The sequence below is a fragment of the Crocodylus siamensis genome, chromosome 15 (assembly GCF_052110815.1).
Source record: "Crocodylus siamensis isolate JL-2025a chromosome 15, ASM5211081v1, whole genome shotgun sequence".
NCBI classification, from domain to species: domain Eukaryota; kingdom Metazoa; phylum Chordata; order Crocodylia; family Crocodylidae; genus Crocodylus; species Crocodylus siamensis.
In genome coordinates this window covers 24016214-24035365 of record NC_143409.1, presented here as the reverse complement: position 1 = coordinate 24035365, position 19152 = coordinate 24016214, and the positions used below count along the sequence as shown (strand labels likewise).

The 19152-nt window shown below is 43.2% G+C and overlaps 1 protein-coding gene across 1 annotated transcript in view; it reads left to right on the top strand.

Moving 5' to 3' along the window:
• WDR72 (WD repeat domain 72) overlaps nt 1-19152 on the top strand; it is a 247774-nt gene that overhangs the window by 134374 nt on the left and 94248 nt on the right. The window contains exons 16-17 of the mRNA XM_090029342.1: nt 3810-3901; nt 7690-7772. Of these exons, the coding sequence (XP_089885468.1) occupies nt 3810-3901; nt 7690-7772 (175 nt within the window). The remainder of the gene's footprint in view (nt 1-3809; nt 3902-7689; nt 7773-19152) is intronic.

The window sequence follows — 19152 nt, the reverse complement described above, 5'->3', positions numbered from 1 at the left end:
AACAATTCGTTGTCATTGTGAAAAGAATGTCGTATAGCCAAGGGAATGAGCTTCAGTCTTTTTAGAAGGGTTTTTTTTTAATGCTTTCAAATTTTCCAATCAGTCAAGGAAATAAAATGTACAGTTTACACTCTATCATGACAATGTTTTCTTTGTATTTGAAAAATTGATGAAGGTTTTGAAATGCGTTAATTGAAATAACTTTTCATATCTTAATTTAAGGGCATTTCAGTCTCTTAACTCATTATGAAAAATAACCATTACCTTGGCCATTCACAATTGGCATAAAGATACCCCACATTGTCTCGAAGTGTTAAAGAATGTTTGTAACAAGGCAGGTCTCCACTTGATAGAAACTGACCAAAGTCAGTTGACCCCACCCTAATGACACTGATTTAGAACAGCTGGCCAATTTTTAGTGACTTATTTCATTAACAACTAACAGATAAACAGAAGCATTTCTCTCTCCCTCCGTAGCAGTAAACCTTTCATCTTTTCCCGTGTCCCTTGACAGCAACAGATCTAGAGTCAACCAGAATTCAGGACTCCACAGTTTTGTAATCCAGTCTTTACCTTTTCTCTCCAGGGGCCACAGGGGGCAGGGAACACTCGTGGTCCTGTCACTGCTCAGCCCCTGGCTTCTCCCAGGATCCAAGCAGCACCAGCACCACCACACCTCTCCCCTCCCCGCCCATGTCCCAGTGCTGCTTAGCTCCCACCTTCCCATGGGAGCTAAGCAGCAGTGGGACTGGGGAGGTCTCTGCTTCTCCACCCAGCAGGGGCCTGAATGGGAGCTATCCCACTTTTGGGTGGAGGTGGGGATTTTTTGGTCCAAAAGTGGAGATTTTCTGGTCCAGAAGTGGGACAGATCCCAGTCAGCCCCCAGCTTCACAGGGAACCCTCTCTGGGAATGGAGCTTGTTTCAATATGCACAAGAGAGCTCCGCAGCAGCTGCTGTCTCCTGCCCCCATGTACATCATGACCTCTCCCAATGTGCACACGGGTAGGAGACAGATGCCACTGCAGCCAGCAGAGCTGTTCTGGCCTGTGCACATTGAGACCAGCCCCTGTGCTCCCTACGAGACCCCAGGCTAGCACCCTGGGGGAGCCTGGAGCTCTCTCTGGCTGCTGCAGGGGGCCACAGCAGGGAAGGAGCAGCCCTATACCAGTACCAGGATTTGCATCCAACAGGGAACACATGTAGATGTGCTCACAGGGAAGGCTAACTGCTCAGTATTTTACTGCTGAAGTTAGCCTTTATAGCATTTACAGCACACGTACATGCACCCAGTGTTTGCAGTCTTATTCCTCACTTCCATGTGCTCAGCGAGAGCAGGGTCTGACAGTAAGGAGGAGGGGAGGGCAATGCAGGGGGAAGAAGCAGGGGACAGAGAGGGCAAGGGGGCTACCTGAACCTCCAGATTTATTTTCCCTGCTGTAGCAATGGGAGAGGGCAGAAATCAAGGCATATCTCTTAATAATTAGATTCTGTCTGGAAAAGTACAACAAATTTACACATTTTTCAGAATCTAGTTACTGGAGGGTCATCTTCTATTAAGGGTCATCTTATCTTTGAATAAATACAGTATTTGTATGTGAACAAAGATATTTATTTGGGACCAATAGTATTCACTGTTTAATATTTGTTATACATCATTCCATTGTTTACAAGGGTTCTTATCCAGTTAAGGTCCTGAAATGAAAATAAACAATTTATGTTACCAATCATATGCAAGTAATGATTTGGACTTAGAGTAAGTGCTCCAGAAACAATAGGCTGAAATATGCATGTCTAATGACTTTTTGAGTAACAGGTATAATTGAATGACTCTTACTGTACTCATGAACATTTCACAAATGGAAAGAATGTGTTAAATTTGACATACAATTTATTTTAAAAATTAATTTTACTAGGCTTCAACCATTAGTTGTTTTTTCCTTCAATTTCTGGGATAACTCTTTATACAGGGGAAGATACTAGTATTCACAGTAAATCAGGCTTCTGCTGTTTGTGAATTAGGTTCCTGAATTAATCAGTGACATTGGGCACTGAACCATACTCTTCAGGAGCACTAGGTTATACAGGCTGGTGTCTTAAATTTTAAGTCACTTAATACAGTCACAAATGTTGCAGTAATATTTAAAATGTTTTAGTATTGTGAAATACAATGGAGACCTCTAAAAGTCAAACTGCCTTGTACAGAGTCAACTTTCACTCTGTACAAACAGCAAAGCAAGTCAAATAGCTTATGAAAGTGATTTCATCATTTTAATTGCATTTTGTTTATATAATATGTGAATGTTGCAGGGGCCAGATGGTGAAGTCAGGGATGCTAGCTGAGTAAGAACTGCATCATTTGATCCCATAATAGCATCATAGTGAATTCATCACAGTTTTGAAACTGCATATTCTTGGAGAGAGATGCCCATGTTAGATGAAGTCAGGCAGAAGGCACCTTACAGACCAGGGGTGAGGAGGGGAGAGGTGCAAAATATGGCCTGTGGGCTGGATCCAGGGTAGAGCTGTGATCTGCTTCCTCTACGCTGCTGCCCACGGAACCTGTACCCATTACAGGGGCATGCTGAATCCAGGATCTGACACTCAGAGGGATTTTGTCTGGCCTGTGGTAGGTCCTTTGGTCCTGCCCAGACCAGGTGTAGGGGGCAGCCTGGACCTTGGCACATACAACAGGTCCTGCCACCCTGAGCACGGCAGGGTTGGGGCAGCACAGCAACCAGACTTGCTTCCTGGCAGTCCTGGTGGTAGCAGCTCTATCCAGGTGCCAGCGCCACTGGACCTAGCCTCTTTGCCAAGGCATCTGAACGAGGGCATGGGATGGGGCCGTGGGTAGGTGAGGAGTGGTGTTTGGAAGTGGGATGAGTGGGCAAGGCCCAGATTATGAGGCAGGACTGCAGGGTGGTGACAGTGCAGGGCTGGGGCCTGGGCAGAGCTGTGATCCACTCCTCAAACATCCCTGCAATGGGGGTGGGTTCCATGGGCAGGGGCATGCAAGGAGCAGATTAAAACTCTTCCTTAGCCCTGGCCTTGCACTGTCAGTGCCCCAAGAGCCAGCACCCAGCCTCGGATACAGCTCCCCGCCCACGCCTGGCCCTATCCCATCAGCCTGCCTGGGCACCCTGCTTGCGTGGGTCTTTGCTGGTCACCATGAAGACCCCAGGATTGTGGGGTGGTGACAGTGTGGAGCCAGGGCCCAGGGCCTGGGGCAAAACTGTGATTTGCTCCCTGCACACCCCTGCCCATAGAACCAGCACCCATTGTAGGGGTACGCAGGCAGAGGATTATGGCTCTGCATGGGACCAGGGCTGGGATTGTTTTGGTCATCTGTTGCATGGAAGGGGAGGGGAGGGGGTGCTGACCCAGCCCATGACAGCTCAGTAAAGCTCCCTATGTCGCCTGCAGGCCCAAATAACTGCCCATACCCATTACAGACTAACTGAATTAAAGAGACATAAGCCTTCGTAAGGAAGAGCTCACTTCATCAGATTCTTCATCACAAAACTCATCAAAGCATAGCAAAGGATTAACACTATTAGGAATTTGTCAGTATGTGTGTATTTGTGTGTGTTTTAAATAGCAGGAAAGGGCCAAAACTATTATTCTCTGGATAATCCCTCTAGGTATTGGAGCAGTACACCTGCAAATTAACTGTTGACAGGGTTGATCTCTATATTAAAAGAATGCGGTGGCTATTGAGAGTATAAAGGCCCCAAAAATGCTAATACTGTATTTGTCAAAATGTTTGCAAGCGTTCCCAAGTCTTTTATGTAATGATTTAATTTCTTTTTAGTTCACAGAAATTAGAATTTGTACGTAACAGGTGGAGAAATACAGAAGCATTCAGCCCTTCATTTCACAGTTTCTATGGAGAGTCACCAAACTGTAAGTATGTAGGGATACATATTTTGCTTTTATTTGAGCTATTCGTTTATGTTAGACAAAACACTGTATGTATATCGAAGCACTGAATATCATTTTATTGACATTTATAATCTTGGATTTAAATTCTATTTTCTTTATTGTTTATATGTATTAGCTTGATTAGCTTGTACTTGAACTACTGTGTTTGTTTTTATGTGATGCTCACAAAAGCATATAAGCCACATGTTGACCATACAGTGATACCTACTAGAATCAAATGCACATTTTTTGTGACAACATGATATCCAATTGCATTGCCTAGGACATTTCCTAACCATGTGAAAAACAAGAGAGTATGTAATAAAAGAAAAAACAGCTGCTTTTTCCATCCTGTTCCCTGTCTCCCTCAACACCATCACACATGCCCACCATGACATACCAAAACCTACAAGCAAATTGTTGTTTTTGTAATACGGCATTCATCTTGATTTTCCAATAAAGCTCTTAGATTTGGCTTGAGGCAGAATAAAATAGTCTGCACTTTGGTTGGTTGAATATTGTAAAAATGAATAAATATGGACTGGCCGGCAGGCCAAGATTGGTAAACTATTGCCTGAAGGATGTTAAAGTGCATCCTTCAGGCAATAGTTTACCAATCTTGGCCTGCCGGCCAGTCCATATTTGTTCATTTTTACAATATTCAACCAACCAAAGAATTTAAAGAACAAAACTGAGCCGAATACAGATGATTTATTTGTTACCATGTATTGTCAAGCAAATCTAATATGATGTTACTACATAGTAAAATCTGGCTAAGCTCATAATACACTTCCTCTGCAGGAAAATCTGTTGCTTTTCTATATAAAAGATGTATGCAAATGAGTTCTTACACGTCCTAAAATGAGTGTTCTGTAGATTCTTCCATCTCACTTCTGCTCAGGAACTGCAGTGTTCTACTTGAGATTTCCATGAACCATGCAGGAATGCCTGTAGAGAAAGAGAGAGTTGACAGGTGATGAGCGGGAAGCTTGGGGTAAAATTATTAAGGGCATTGAAGATGTTCACCTCAGATAGGAGCCAGAATGCTCTTGGGTGCTTCTAGTTAATGAGCCCCTTCATTCTTAATTACACATCTGTTCTGAATCTGCAAAATAGAACTGCTATATCTGATTGGTATGGATTGCATTGTTTTTTCCAAAAATGAGTACTTGATTCAGCTGGAGTAGCATCAAGGAGACACTGCCTCCCTTGGCATAATGTTCACCCCCCATAGAAGCAGTAGCATACAGAATCCCAGGACCTAACTCCTTACTACTACATACCTACAAAGTGGATGAAAATGTAATTATATGAAAAATAACATTTGGCATCCTCTTTACATTCCTTGGGTCTACTCTTCAAACATGGCTGACGTGTTTGGCCTAGGACAGACATGAAAGCCAAAGTTGGAGGTATACCTCCTACTATACTCTAGGGACTACACTCTGATCTAATTTGGGGGTGGCTAAAGGACTTCTAAGCCATCTCTCACTTGTGCCAGTTAGTATTACCCCAAACCACTGCTCTGAGCAGGGATGACTAGTCTACAGCCACAATCTTTCCCCAATACCAACTCTGTACTGTGCAAGAATGCCCCTCAGTAAGGGAGTCTCCAGCTGACTCAGCAGAATCCTCAGTTTACCTTTTGCTTTCAGATGCACATTTCTTGCCAGGTACCCTTGTACCCTTTTGCCTTGTCCCCTCCACCTTTGCCAAATCTTACTTAAAACTTAATCTCCTTCTGCCTTAACTTTTATAAAATCCTTCATCCCTCTCCCATGTTACTTCCTGCTTTTTCTTATATGGAAAAGAATGTTACTATAGCCTCTTCAACAAGCTCCTTTCAGGAGCCACTCAAAAATTGCTCACTTTTGTTGTGGGAAAAAAAAATCATTGTTCTTTTTATTGTATCTCATGGACTCATCACCGCATTTAAAATATCATCTGAAAACATTTCTTTCTTTTCCTGATTGTTCTCTATTTTAACTATATTTCATTTGGGTTTTTAGATTTAATATTCATAAAGCATTTCTCTGCATATTTCTAAGTTGAACATAAACTTGTTACCATATAATGCAATGCCCATTAATAGAATAATTTGTAATTCATGTTGACTAGTACTAGAGGTTAGACATAATACAGTATCAGCTTGAATATAAGAGAAAACTGAACTATCGAATTGTAGAGGAAGAATACATGTTCAAATATACCAAAGAAGAAACTTTAAAATAAATATAAGAATCCCGCCCCCCCAATATTTGATCTAGAACATATTTTGAAATCTTTTCCATAATGCTAAAATTCATTGTCTAGTATTACCACTACTGAAACATATCCTCAGCTTTTATAAATCTTCATAGCTCCACTTATGTCCCTAAGGCCCCAGCAGATGTTACACTTAAGATATGATTAACCAGTTCATACATTTAAAGATGCGATAAAACAAGGAATAAGCTACAAAATTATTGAACAAAATAGATTCCCACTGCAGCTAACATTGTATGTGTCCTGCAGCCAATCAGTTGATTAGGGCTCCTGGCCTCAGGGGTGCATTGTAGGCAAGGGCAGCTCTTGACTCCAATGGGCTTCCAAGGCTGAGAGCACTGATCAGCTCACTGGTTTGCTACTACGGATGCTGATATGGTTTATTACACTGCATAAGCAAACACTGCTGCTAAGTGTACATGAAGTAAAATGTGTGGAAATTATTGTGAATTAGTATTCTAAGAAATTCTGGGGCAGGAGACTATATATGTGTTGATGACCTGGATTAGCTTTTGGCTCTGTGAATGGCCACACATCATACAGTAACCAAATTTTAGTTCGTGGGTTACCATCTTGCACTAAGTAATATTTTACTAGAATGCTGAGTTTATATTTACTCTTCCATTTTTTTTGGTGAAAGATTCATAGTTTTATAGATGTTAAGGCAGAGGGCATCATTATGAGCCTGTAAGCACTGGCCACAAAAAAGTTATGTATAGTCCTTTCAGCCAGCTCTGCTTGAGCTTTTGGGCGCCCACCACCATCCTCAAGCAGTACCATTTAAAGCAAATGTCAGGTATTCTGTTTAGCACATCTCACACACAAAACTTGGCAATAATCAAACACCTTTCCTGGTATGTGTACCCCATTGTAGAATGTATGGACACAAGGTTAATTACATTCAATAAACTTCATTGGATGGACAGGTAGGAGTTTTTCCATAGTTAAAGCTGAGGGATGCTTTTCCATCTCTTCCCTCCTTTCCCTTCATTCCCACTGTCTTCAAGTGTTTCAAGAAAGGACATTTCACTAAAGGTGATAGTTTTTGCCAGGTTGCATTTTTTTGCTGAGATTTGGACAAGTTGTTTTTGAAATACATCTCTTTATAAAATACTAATCATATTTTCAATATTCTTTGAATACTTTTTGGCCTTGTCTTATTTCAGACATGGCTCATCCTTGGAATTTCAGTAGGACTTGTTTGAAAGATACCGGTGAAATCTAATGCATGGAATCAATTCTGAAATAGGGAAAAGATTTATTTGGGCAAAAGAAACAGACTGAAAGAGACAGTTTCCACAAACCTCTGTGCAAAGAAGGGACTGGATTAAACAGAGCTCTACCCAATATCTTTATAAAAATTGGTGATGGAAATGTGGTATAACTATAAACCAGTCTTTTACAAATAAAGTTCATTCTTTGAATTTGGGATTTGGAATTTAGAGGCATGCATTTATGCATATATTGCAGGGTAAACATATAAAGAACTTTGCATATATTTTCAGATAAAAGTGGATCTCGTTTTCCTGATTCTGGGAATATTTCACTGGTGAAACTCATTTCTTGCTGGAGAGACCAATCTGTAAAGGTAAGAAATTGTGTGTATTAATTGTGATAATATCATTTAAAAAGTGTATGATATCCTTCAAGAGTGGTCTAAAAAACTAACAGTCCCTGGGTAGCTTTAACTTTACCTTTGATAGTATGCATATAGGACCACATCAGAGTTTGACTCCTCAAAAAGGAGGTTACAGGAGACCTAGGCAGTGGGTACGTTCCGAGAGAAGGGGTCAAGGCTGGGACAGCTGAAACCCTAACAGGTGCTCAGAATCCTATGTGAGCACCCATCTTAAAGAGGAAGTACAGAAAGAACAGAGGCCTCAGGGTAGGTGTAACAGCTTGGGGTCACTGTGATCTCCCCTAAGGCCCCCTTACTGTGCCAAGCTGCCCAAAAGGGCACCCTCAACTCTTGCTCACTACGTCTTTGATGATAATTATATAATAGGGAGTCTGCCTTTCCATCATCTTGTGGGCCTTGTTCTGTACTCGGTTTCGGGTCACCCTAGCCTTATGGGCTATGCGTGGCTCCAACCACCCCTTTACCACGCCACAAGCCTCGCAGATGGAACTGACGTTCTTCAGTCTCGCTCTGCGCCTCACTGGGTGCTCGGCCTCTCTGCCGCCCTGTCTCGCTCTGCGCCTTGCTGGGCGTTTGGCCTCTCTGCCGCCCTGTCTTGTTCTGCGCCTTGCTGGGCGCTTGGCCTCTCTGCCGCCCTGTCTCACTCTGCGCCTCGCTCTGCGCCTGGCCTCTCTTCCACCCTGTTTCGCTCTGCGCCTCGCTGGGCCCTCAGAGTCAGTGCACCCCAAAATGCTGCACCCTCTCTGGCACCAAGGTCGGTGCACCTGAAAATGCTGCGCCCTCTCTGGCACCAGGGCTCCATGCTGCCACGGGTCCCCTATGAGGCCTCCTCCATCCCCTAAAGCCTCACCCAAGCCACCGGTCGAAACAGCAAACAACAAAAAAACACAAGCCCCTGGCTATAACATAAAGTCTAGCCACCCAGCTATAACCTTATTCCAGCCACCCAGGGGGTGCTCCATCTTTTCCCCATCTCAGGGCCATGCCTGAAGTCAAGCCTCTGCTTGCTCTGAAAGAGCTCCTTTCCCCTGGGCTGCTGGCCACACCTCTGGTCCCAGCCCTGGGGTTTATATGGGCCTAGGACCTTGTCTCCTTTGGCCAGCTGACCAGATGCAGGTGCAGCCAATTCCCTCATTAATCAGTTGTCCTAGCAACCTGCACCTGGGGATCCATCTCTGCTCCACAGGCAGCAAGCACCTTAATGCCCTGCGGCAGTAGGGTTAGCCTGACTAGGCAGACCAGGACCCATGAGGTTACACCCTGCCCCAGAAACCACTTCCCCAACAACCAACAGAACATCAGAGTCATGGCAGGTGAGACCAGAGGTGAGGTGGGACCAGGTAAGGAGCAACAAGTGGGGTGGACCACAGTGGTGATCAGTTGCCAGGGTGGCTACCCTCCCTATTGAGTCCCACATGAGATCAGAGTGCTTAGATATGGTCATCTGGTAAGACCCACATAGATTCACAAATGTTAGGGGCTGGAAGGGACTTCACAAGATCATCAGGTCCAGCCTCCCTGCATTTGAGCAGGGGGGCTGAATGACCCCTGCCAGGTGAGCATCCAGACATTTTTTGAAGATTTTTTTAACATAATGTGTTGCTCACCTGCTCAGCTTCTGAAGCCCTTGGCAGACATTAATTATACTTAAAACATGATTAGTCTGTTAGTCACATCTTAAACAGTGACCTGGCTATTCAGGGAATTAAAAGGACCACAAAAAGGGAAAACAGCCAAAAAAAATACTGCTAAAAACATGTAATACTTTTGTGGCTGGTTTCCATCATGCCTTAAATTGAATATGTGGTGGGGTTAGGACCACACTGGTTTATGGGAACCGGTTCCCAGTCCCAACAATTTCCTGCCCTGCCATGCACAAGTGGCTCAGCAAAAGGTGCAATAGTTGGGGTCAGGGATCAGATCCCATCACACTTTTTTAAATAAATGTCAATAAGCAGCCTGAAACTCTTTGATGTCTTTAATTTAGGGAGTGGCAGATATATATCCAGGAAAACTGTATTTGCAATGTAGTTGGTTGCATTAGGTCTGTGTATTTTGTGCTTTCCAATTAATTGAGTAGAAGCTGCATTAATACCATGATTCTGGGCTTCTCTATTCAAGGAAGATAGTATTCAGTAAATTTTGGTATGGAGAAGCCCAGAGTCATGGTATTAATGCAGCTTCTACTCAATTCATTGGAAAGTACAAAATGTACAGACCTAAGAGCGCTCTCTTTCATCAAGAACAGTAATAGTATTTGCACAAGAGGTCAGTTCTGATTTGCAAAGTAGCCAGTGCACTGTAAATTCACATCCTAAATTACTGGACACTAACTTCTTCAGGTAGATTAACCCTGCCCTTACATACTCCTGCACCCAAGAAAAGATCTTGCATCAGCCTGTCCATTTCAGCAAGCCAGTCAGCATTCTGCATCATTGATTCAGAACTCCCTGTTTAATCATTTGCTGTGGCATTTTCCCAGGATCCTTTCTGGCAAGCACTTACTGAAAGGCAAGCAGCATAGACAAAGATACCTCTTAAAGGGTAGTACAACTAGGGTTTTAAAAGCTTCAAATATAAACAAAGTGCAGGGACAAGTCCATCAAAGAATATCCAACTTTTTACTGAGCTCATACTTCAGCCTGCTTGTGAGCCTTGCTTGCAGAAGTAAAAGAGTTAACCATCTACCATCAATGAACGGGAGTTAGGCTTTCTAGTCAGTTCCAGCAGGAGCATTAACCCCAGTCAGAATCCCCAGCCTTAGCTACGGCTAACACCCAGTCCCTCTGAGGAAGGCTTAAAAAACATATGTAGCATCAGGGGGATGGAGGGAGGGGCAGAATTCTCTCCAAGCTCTGTGCAGCAACCAGAAAAGGCCCGAAGCATGGGAAATACCCGAAGTAGAACATAGACTCATCATCGGTAGCTGTCCAACCTCTTCTTGAACAGTTGCAGTGATGAAGAGTCCACAGCTTCCCTAGGCAGTCTATTCCACTGCCTTACTTCCAGCAATGAAGAAGTGTTTCCTGATATACAATCTAAATCCACTTTGCAGCAACTCAAAGCCATTGGTTTGTGTCCTCCTGCTCACTGCAGCAAAAGATGTTTTCCCTCTTCGTTATGGCAACCTTCAAGTATTTTGAAACTGCTACAATGTCCGCTTTTAAACATCTTTTCCACAAGCCGAATGGCAAAACTTCTTTAATACTTGGTTTGCGTGGTGTTAAAATTCAAGTAGAGTTCACCTTTTCAGTATTCACTGTACTAGACACTATTATAGCTTAATATTTTTAAATTAATGGTGTTTGGAAACAGGACTTTTTCTTTTCATGTCATTTTAAGGAGAAGTGATTTGCTCTTTTTCAGTCACTCACTTCATTGCTATTTCAGAAATAAATGAAACACCCTTTTGCAACACTCTCCATAAATTATTATATTAAATGTACATGTTGTTCACATATAAATAAAAATAACAGATACAGCATAGCCAAATTTTGTTTCCCTATTCTAAACTCTTAATTTTTCATATTTTAAAAAGTCTTCTCCCCTGTTATCACTGCAAAAGGTATTAGTTTAAATTCTCATTTTATTTAGTACATTAATTTGTTTGGCAACTTTTGTACGAGATCTAATTAAAAAAAAAAATTCCCAAAGAAAGTTCCATTTCCCAGATCAGCCTACCTGTAGTGTAATCAAAACATGTTATTCCTTTTGTTGATTGTTAGCAAAGGAAAAAAAAATACCTTAGCCCCCTTGAGGATTTCTTTTGTGAATCCTTCATATAAAAAATATTTTTCCCCATCCTCCCTGGCTCTTTTACTTTGAAATGTTAAATACTGAAATGTGTCCTCCTCATTCCTTCACAGCATTTTTGAATACCCACCTTGAATCATTTCAGCTAGAAAAATGTAATAGAAAATTACTTGATTCTGTCTTTCCTTCTCCTAGAGTTTTAAGATATTTTGTGTTAGATGAGTGCTTATGAAAGATGCCAGATTGACACACATGGACACTGAATTCCTTTATCTATCCACAGAACATTTGCAGTGTGGGCAAGCTTACTCGTGCTATCCTTATAGGGTGCAAACAGAAGTCTCAATTTTTTCCTGATCTGGCCACAGGAAACAGTCTATAGTCATGACCAAACACAAGTAGCAGATTGCTTCAAAAATGGCTGATTGCCTGAGGGTTCAAATTAAAATGCTTGAAAGCATAGCATCTTTTGTAACTTGTGTCTTTGCTGCCTCCCAGCCTGTTACTGTTTTCAGAATGGGAAGGGGAAAGGACGTGGAAGGAGTTCAGTCTATGGAGGGAGTTTATTTTTTCAGCCTCACTGGAGGGTGATGTGGGTGAGGTGGAGCCCCTCCCCACCTGAGCTTCAATTCCCCCACCCCACCCTCCACTGCTGACAAGAGAATCCCTAGACTGAGCTCCCTCTGCTCCCTTTCCCCACTCCCATTCTGAAAACAGCATGGGCTGGGAGGGAGCTGGCAGGGAGGAGGGACTGTTGCTAGGTTCCCCTCCCCCTTAGAACCAACAGTGAACTTCTGTTTGGTCCCAGAGATCATTGTAATTTAAAATGCTTCCTGCAAAGCATTCTGAGTTACAGCCGAGAGCTGCATTTCTGTCTGTGCCCATAGTGTTCTTTGGTCCCTGATTTAGCAAGACCAGTTGTATGAAAAAGGGTTTGGCTCATTTAGAGAAAACTGACAGTGAGTTCTGCTTTATATTATTTTATTAATCAGTAGTCCTACAGTGGTTGATAAACATGTATAAATGTTCTTAGGACTTAGAACCAAAGTACATACATCCAAGCATTAGCCACATGGCTTGTGGGATATAGGCAGACTCCTGTGCCTAGATTAAGCCCCACCAGTGAAACAGGACTTCTTGTGGGTCTGCCAACCTAAGCTCGAGAAGCTGATCCCGAGTGGCTCAGGGTGGGGTGATCCTGGCTCGGGCTTGGTTTTTCTCCAGCATTTACGGAAGCCTCCAATACTTGCCTACCACTTGTTCTTAAGTTCAAAAGTAAAAGGTTTCTGTCTAGGACTTGCTTGGAAGTGTCACATGTGGTCTTCCTTAGGGTTCCACCTCCCCTACACCCCTTCCATGTGCCAACCTGATGGTCTTGACTATATGATGGATGGCTTGAGCTCTTGGACACTAGTGTGTGTGTTATCACCCCAATTGGGCCCCTAATGAATTTTAATAAACACAGCACCTGGGTGCATGCTAGTCACAAGCCATCCAATCTTCCTGCTGTGGTCTGCCTGTAAAGTGTTCAGCAGACACAGGAGAACACTCTTCCTTCTTATGGCCATATTTCTTGGGTCAGCTGGACAACCCAGTCTGGCCAACCCAGTCTTCCACCCCAGAGTCCCTGAGGGCTCTTGGTCCCTCAGCCCTGGGAATAATATCATTAAATGTGGCCTCAGTGTCTAACCTCCGGAGTGAAACAAAAGTACAAGAAGAATTAAAAAAAGATCAAAGGGTTAGAAGTCTCACCTCCCTACTCACATGTCCCTGTGTGTTGATGTAACATTAGCCCCTCGGCCTCCTTCCTTTGTCTAGTACTGGGTATCGCTCGTCAGGGAGGCAGTCTGTTCTTTGAGACTCTGCTTGATATCCCTGGCTTGAGATATGACCGAGTGCACTGACCAGGAGCATAGAGCTGTCTCCAGGCTGTTGCTCACCAGCTTCTTCCCAGCAGACAGCTTTTGAAGCTGACTGCCAGTGCTGCTTGATGACATAATCCTTCCACACCAGCCCCAGCTGCACAGATAAGTAGCTAATGAACCATGCAGGTGGCTCCACCTGCAGTCCCCCACTTTTTTGCCACCATGCCTGTATCAGGGGTGTTTTTCCAGGTCATGGGACTTTCAGGGCCATTTCCTCATGGCCACAGGTTTTTCCCATTGCTGCTCTGGCCCTGGGACTTTCACTCTGGAACAGTGGGTTCAATAGTCTGACACAATGTTCCATGTTAAAAGTCCATGTCCTTAGTATAAACCTGTCTACATGGAAACTCCAAACTCACTATTCCTCTATATGCCTAACTGTAACAGAGCACCTGGGGCTCTCTGTTTAAGGGAAAAATCAACCAGGCAGGCAAGAGACAGCAGCTGCAGGGCACTGTGGAAACAGGGCAATTAGGCCAATTGGCAGGCACCTGCAGACAGCCCAGGCAGTCTGCTGACTGGAAGTGGATAGGGTCCTGGGAGGATATAAGCCTGAGGCATGGGCTAGCAAGCTAGTCTCTCCCTGGCAGCCGCAGTGTGGAGAGTTCCCAGCAGCAGGGCTCATAAAGGGACTGCAGTGCTGCATATGGATATCCAGCAAGGCTAGGGGAGCGGAGGGCTAGGAGGCTATCTTAGGTGAGGGAAGGTTTTCCCTCTTAAAGGGGCAGAAGGCTGCTTTGCCTTTATGTTTATGTTATAGCCTGGGGGCTTATGTTTATGTTGCAGTTATACTAGCAGTTTGGGTTGGGACTGTAGGGGTGGTATATGAAGGTCCCATTAGTGTCTGAGGGGCACATGATTGAGTGACTATTGGGGCAGAGTGCCAGTCTACAAGACCAGACAGGGCCAGGGGCCCGGCACCTAAGAGGGGTGCGACCAGCCTCCCTTTATTGTTATTCCATCAAGGCATGACAGATGAGAAGGTAAGGCACCTTCTCTAGGGGAAGGGCGGGGCATGGTGGTGGAGCCACGAGGGGGGTGTCACAGCCCATCTCTAGGACCTTGACATGCTACACTAGCATTAAGCTATATCCATTCTCTTAGCAATTTAACATTAAAGAGTGCTTTCATTCTGGGATTGTTTTTTTATCCTCTACATGCATCTGACAACCCCATTGTTTTTCTTCCTATGTAATCAGAGGATCTGACTTAGGCAGGATAAGATTATTCTTTGGGTAAATGGTTAGTTGATTACTATGTGATATGTTCTACATAGCTAGATTTACTAGCTGTTTTACCTAATTGTAGTTGTACTTAATGCAACTTCTGTGGAAAAATAAAGAAGACCTCTTCTCTAAATAGTATTAATAATAATAAAAGAACTTGCTATTGACATGGCACAATGCTGTTTTATATATAATCTTTCTTTGAGTATACGATTCTATATTTTAAAAACAAATTTGTCCATTTTTTCCCAAAATGTGTTGCCAGAATTCTTGCTGTTAACATTTAGGACCTGGTTTTGAAGGCCCCCAGTAGCCTACAGCACCAGTTTTGCAGTTGCTGCCCAGTAACTTCTCTACACCGATGAGCCTTAAGCTTGTGTAGGCTTTGTAGTACTTCAGCATCTACATATTATAAAGCCATAAATCGTGCCTGTGTATGTAATCCTGACAGTTATTAGCCAGAATAACTGGTCCCCATTGTATCCATTTCATATTTTGTCTATGCAGGATGGAACAGCTGTAGTTAACTTCTACAAATTATGTTAAGGTAGCCCTCTGGAAATGATCTGGTACAGTGTCATTCTTGTGCACAGTCTCACCTATCTCCTCATCCAGTCACAACAATGGTCATTCAGTGGTGCAACAATAGTTACCAGAAACTCTGAATTAAATTCACCAATATAGAAAGCTTGGATCCTGTGAGGTTACTGAAATGTTTTTCTGTTCCACAGTTATGTGGCTGTAGGGGATGATGGCTCTTTAGAAAGACAGTTATTTTATATTGTGCAGTATATGTCCTGGCCAAATATGGAAACAACTTCATATGCTCTCTCTTGCCTGGTCCCATCCTCACAAGCAGAATAGTAGACATCAGATGTAATTACGGTAGAGTGAAAAAATAATTTAGTATCACTGAACACAAATATAATGATTTTGCTTATCTGAGCTCCTTTTCATTTTCCTTGCTGAATGTTTGTATAGCAGATATGTTACAGATCCTGTGTATGGCTACAAACTGTAAGGCATCCACTTAGCACAAGTTATTTCTGTTTCTGTTAGTGCCCACTATCTCTCATTAAATCAGCTAATATTTACAACACTGATTGCAAAATTAGAGGAATTGCCCCATCCTACACGAAAAATATATTTACAGCCTACAGAATATAGAAACCCATAAAATGAATCTAGTTATATCCTAGAACTGATTTGTAAACTAGCACAGGGATTAGTGATACTGGTGGGAAACTGAGAGGAGCTCTCTTGCAGAAATAGGCAAAGTACTTAGAGAGGGAATTTGAATTTCACTGACAAAGAAAAAATATTTGGGTTGCTAGGAAACATACAGGGAGAGAGCAAAGCTGAAGATTTGAAACCACACTTATGTGGATGTGCTTATTCAACAAAATTATAGACAAGCAGCATGCAGAGATTTATAGCTGCCTCCACAAATATCATGTTGTCCCCATTTGCAACACTTTTTTATTCAATTCTAAGATGTTAGAGGAAATTACATGTTACAAAATACTACTTGGCTGAAGTACACAGTAGTGATTTAGGTAATGAATATCTGATCCAGGTTTGTGACAGGCTCTTAGGAGATCAAAAAACTGTGAAAAGAAGATAACTTTGTAGCCTTCAGGCACGGTCTCTCCTAACATAAGGGATATGCTTCTACAAAATATCCACAGTTCTTCTGTGGATTCCTCTGAACCCCTGTCAAAAATCAACTTGGGAAGAATGGAAGCAGGTTTTTGCTTGTTTATTTTTGTAGTAATTCAATATCGATTTCAGGATCCAGCTGCAGCATCTGGATCTGATTTCCCAAAGTTCAAGGTTCTTTAGGTCTGGAGCTTTAGTTTTGGCTCATATCTAACTGTCATGGGATGGGGTCCCCAGGGATGGCCATGATGCCCCTAGGGCTCTGTGACCATGCCAGGCTTACCCAAAAGGGCACCCTTTTTCTCACCTGCCATGTCTTGTTAGTAATTATCAAGAATTTGGAGGCTGCCCTCAAGTTTTTTTGGACACAGTCCTGATGGACCCCACTGAACCCTGTGAGTTCTTAGACCCCTTTTGGGTCTTGCACAAAATGGTTGCCTCACGGGGCACCCTAAGTCTTATGAGCTAGATGCGTGGCTCCAAAACTGCCCCTTTTCCGTGCCCTAAGCCTCGCAGATGCCTCCGCGCTGCACAGTGGCACCAGGCTCTGCTCACCCCTTTTGTCATTGTGCCCCCTGGCGCTGGGGTTCCCACACTGTCATGGGCCTCCAATGAGGCCTCCTCCTTCCCTAGTAGCCTCAGCCCGATCCACCAGTGTTTATAAACAGGAACTTAAATATGAGCCCCTGGGCTATAACATAAGTGGTTCAGGGTGTGCTCTGTCCCTTTAAAAAGTCAAACTTCCCCCAGCACTAAGTGCCTTGTAGGCTAGGGTACCTGTTGGGTACCCGTTTGAGCTCCTGGAGCCCCCTTAGCCCTGTATGCAGCATATCAGGCAGTCCTTGGAGGCTCCTTCCCCTTAGCTGCTGCCAGAGAGGTAAGTCCTACTAGTCTCAACCCTGTGGCTTATATGTGCCCAGGGCCCTGCCTTCTTCCAGTAAGCTGACGGTGCAGGTGCAGGCTAATTCCCTCGTTAGCCTGTTGCCATAGTAACCTGCACCTGTGGGGCTTCTGACTCCTAGGGCCCTCTCCCTAGGCAGTTTCTGTTCTTGAAGGAACAGGCACCTTAGTACCCTGCGACTCTTTTTTGGTTTCCCCAATAAAATAAAACGTTGTCATTCCAAGATGGAATGGTTGTGTTAAATCAAAATACAAAGGGTGAGGTCTGCTCCCTGTGACTTGATGCAGCTCACTTCTATGCTGGCATGGTACATCCATCCGGTGCTGGAACTTAGTGGCATTAGACAGCTACAGTCTCAATTCTACTGCCAGGTTTTGGTTTGCTGGGGCAACTGAATGGGGAGAGGCCAGCCAAGGAATGAGCATGGCTAGAGTAGACAGTAGGGTGATGCACTGATTATATACCTCTTTCAGTCTACCTCTGGTGACGTTCTTTTTGGAACACAGTCCTCTGTGTAGTTATCTGTCTCAGCAGTAGAGTCTTAAAACCTTAGTATTCTGCCTGTCCTTCAGAGAATTTCCTTCCCTGGAAGGTGAATGCCTTTGCATACTATTGAGTTAGAGGGGTTGGGGGACTGGGTGAGGGAGAATTTCCTCTCTTTATGACGTATGGAATTTCAAGATGCTGGGAGTGTCGCAGAGGGAGTACAACTCCTGCCATTTTGTCATCAGGCAGTTTAGACAAAGTACGAACTGCAAAAAATTGCAAGATATTTTCATAGAAAGTTTCATCATGAATGGTCTCAGGACACTTTACAGATTGATCCTTACCAGTCCCCTTTAGGCTTCTCTAGTAAAGCGGATGGTAAACCAGCTAGGGATTTCTCTTGGGGAACAAAATTCCTAAATAGTGTAAAGCTGGTATAACCAGCTCTACGCTAAATGCTCTTGGCCCTACCACACATCAGGGAAATATACTGCTTACAGAGGCAAGTAGTTTAATCTTGGACAGTTGTTAGCCAGAGAATAATAGAGCAACTCTAGTGCTGCTTTGTTTTATATTATGGGCAGCCTCTGGCTACCTGAGGTTTTGGGTATTGCAAAAGTTTTATTAAGCCACCTTTGCTCTCTTCCTATCAGATCTTGCACTGAGAAGAGCTCAGCTGGACCCAAAACGGTCTCTGTTTACCAGGGAATACTGATATGTATGCAGCCACCTCTGGTACAGAGCCAAACAAGACAAGTTCAGTAGTCAACACAGAAAGGAGGGGCATGCCTGAAAAGGGCCTGCTCCTAAAAATTCCATGAGAGTTTTAATATCCTAGCACAGGAGATAATGTTTGGTGCTTAGTGTCATTCAGAATAAAACATTGTGAAGACAATGTCAGGAGTTAAACTGTTATCTTCAGAATCTCAGCAAGTTTGTACCTTGATTTTTTAAAATATCTTTTCCTTTCAGCTAGTCTCAAGAGTTCTGGGGATCTTTGTAAGCTGCATAAGGCTAGGGCTGGATACTATAAACATTTTAACTTAGAATCCTGTTTTAATAGATGTAATTTGAAATGTCCAGCTGTATTAATTTAAAGTAGATATTCTGTGTTTAATTTATATTGAAATGCAGTGACACCAATAAGCAAGGGCAGAAATAATCAACTGCTTGAACATATTGCTGAACTCACGTTCAAGACCAATCTTAATTCCAGTAGATCTTGAATCTTTCCTTTGGATAATGGGAGTTCTCTGGAATAGGTTTTTCCCTTAATTTTGAAAAAAAAAATGCAATGCTAGCTTGGCTGAAGTATAGTCATACAAAACCAAGGGTAATAGCAAAACAGTAGTGCTCCTCTGTGTCAAGAATAAATCCAT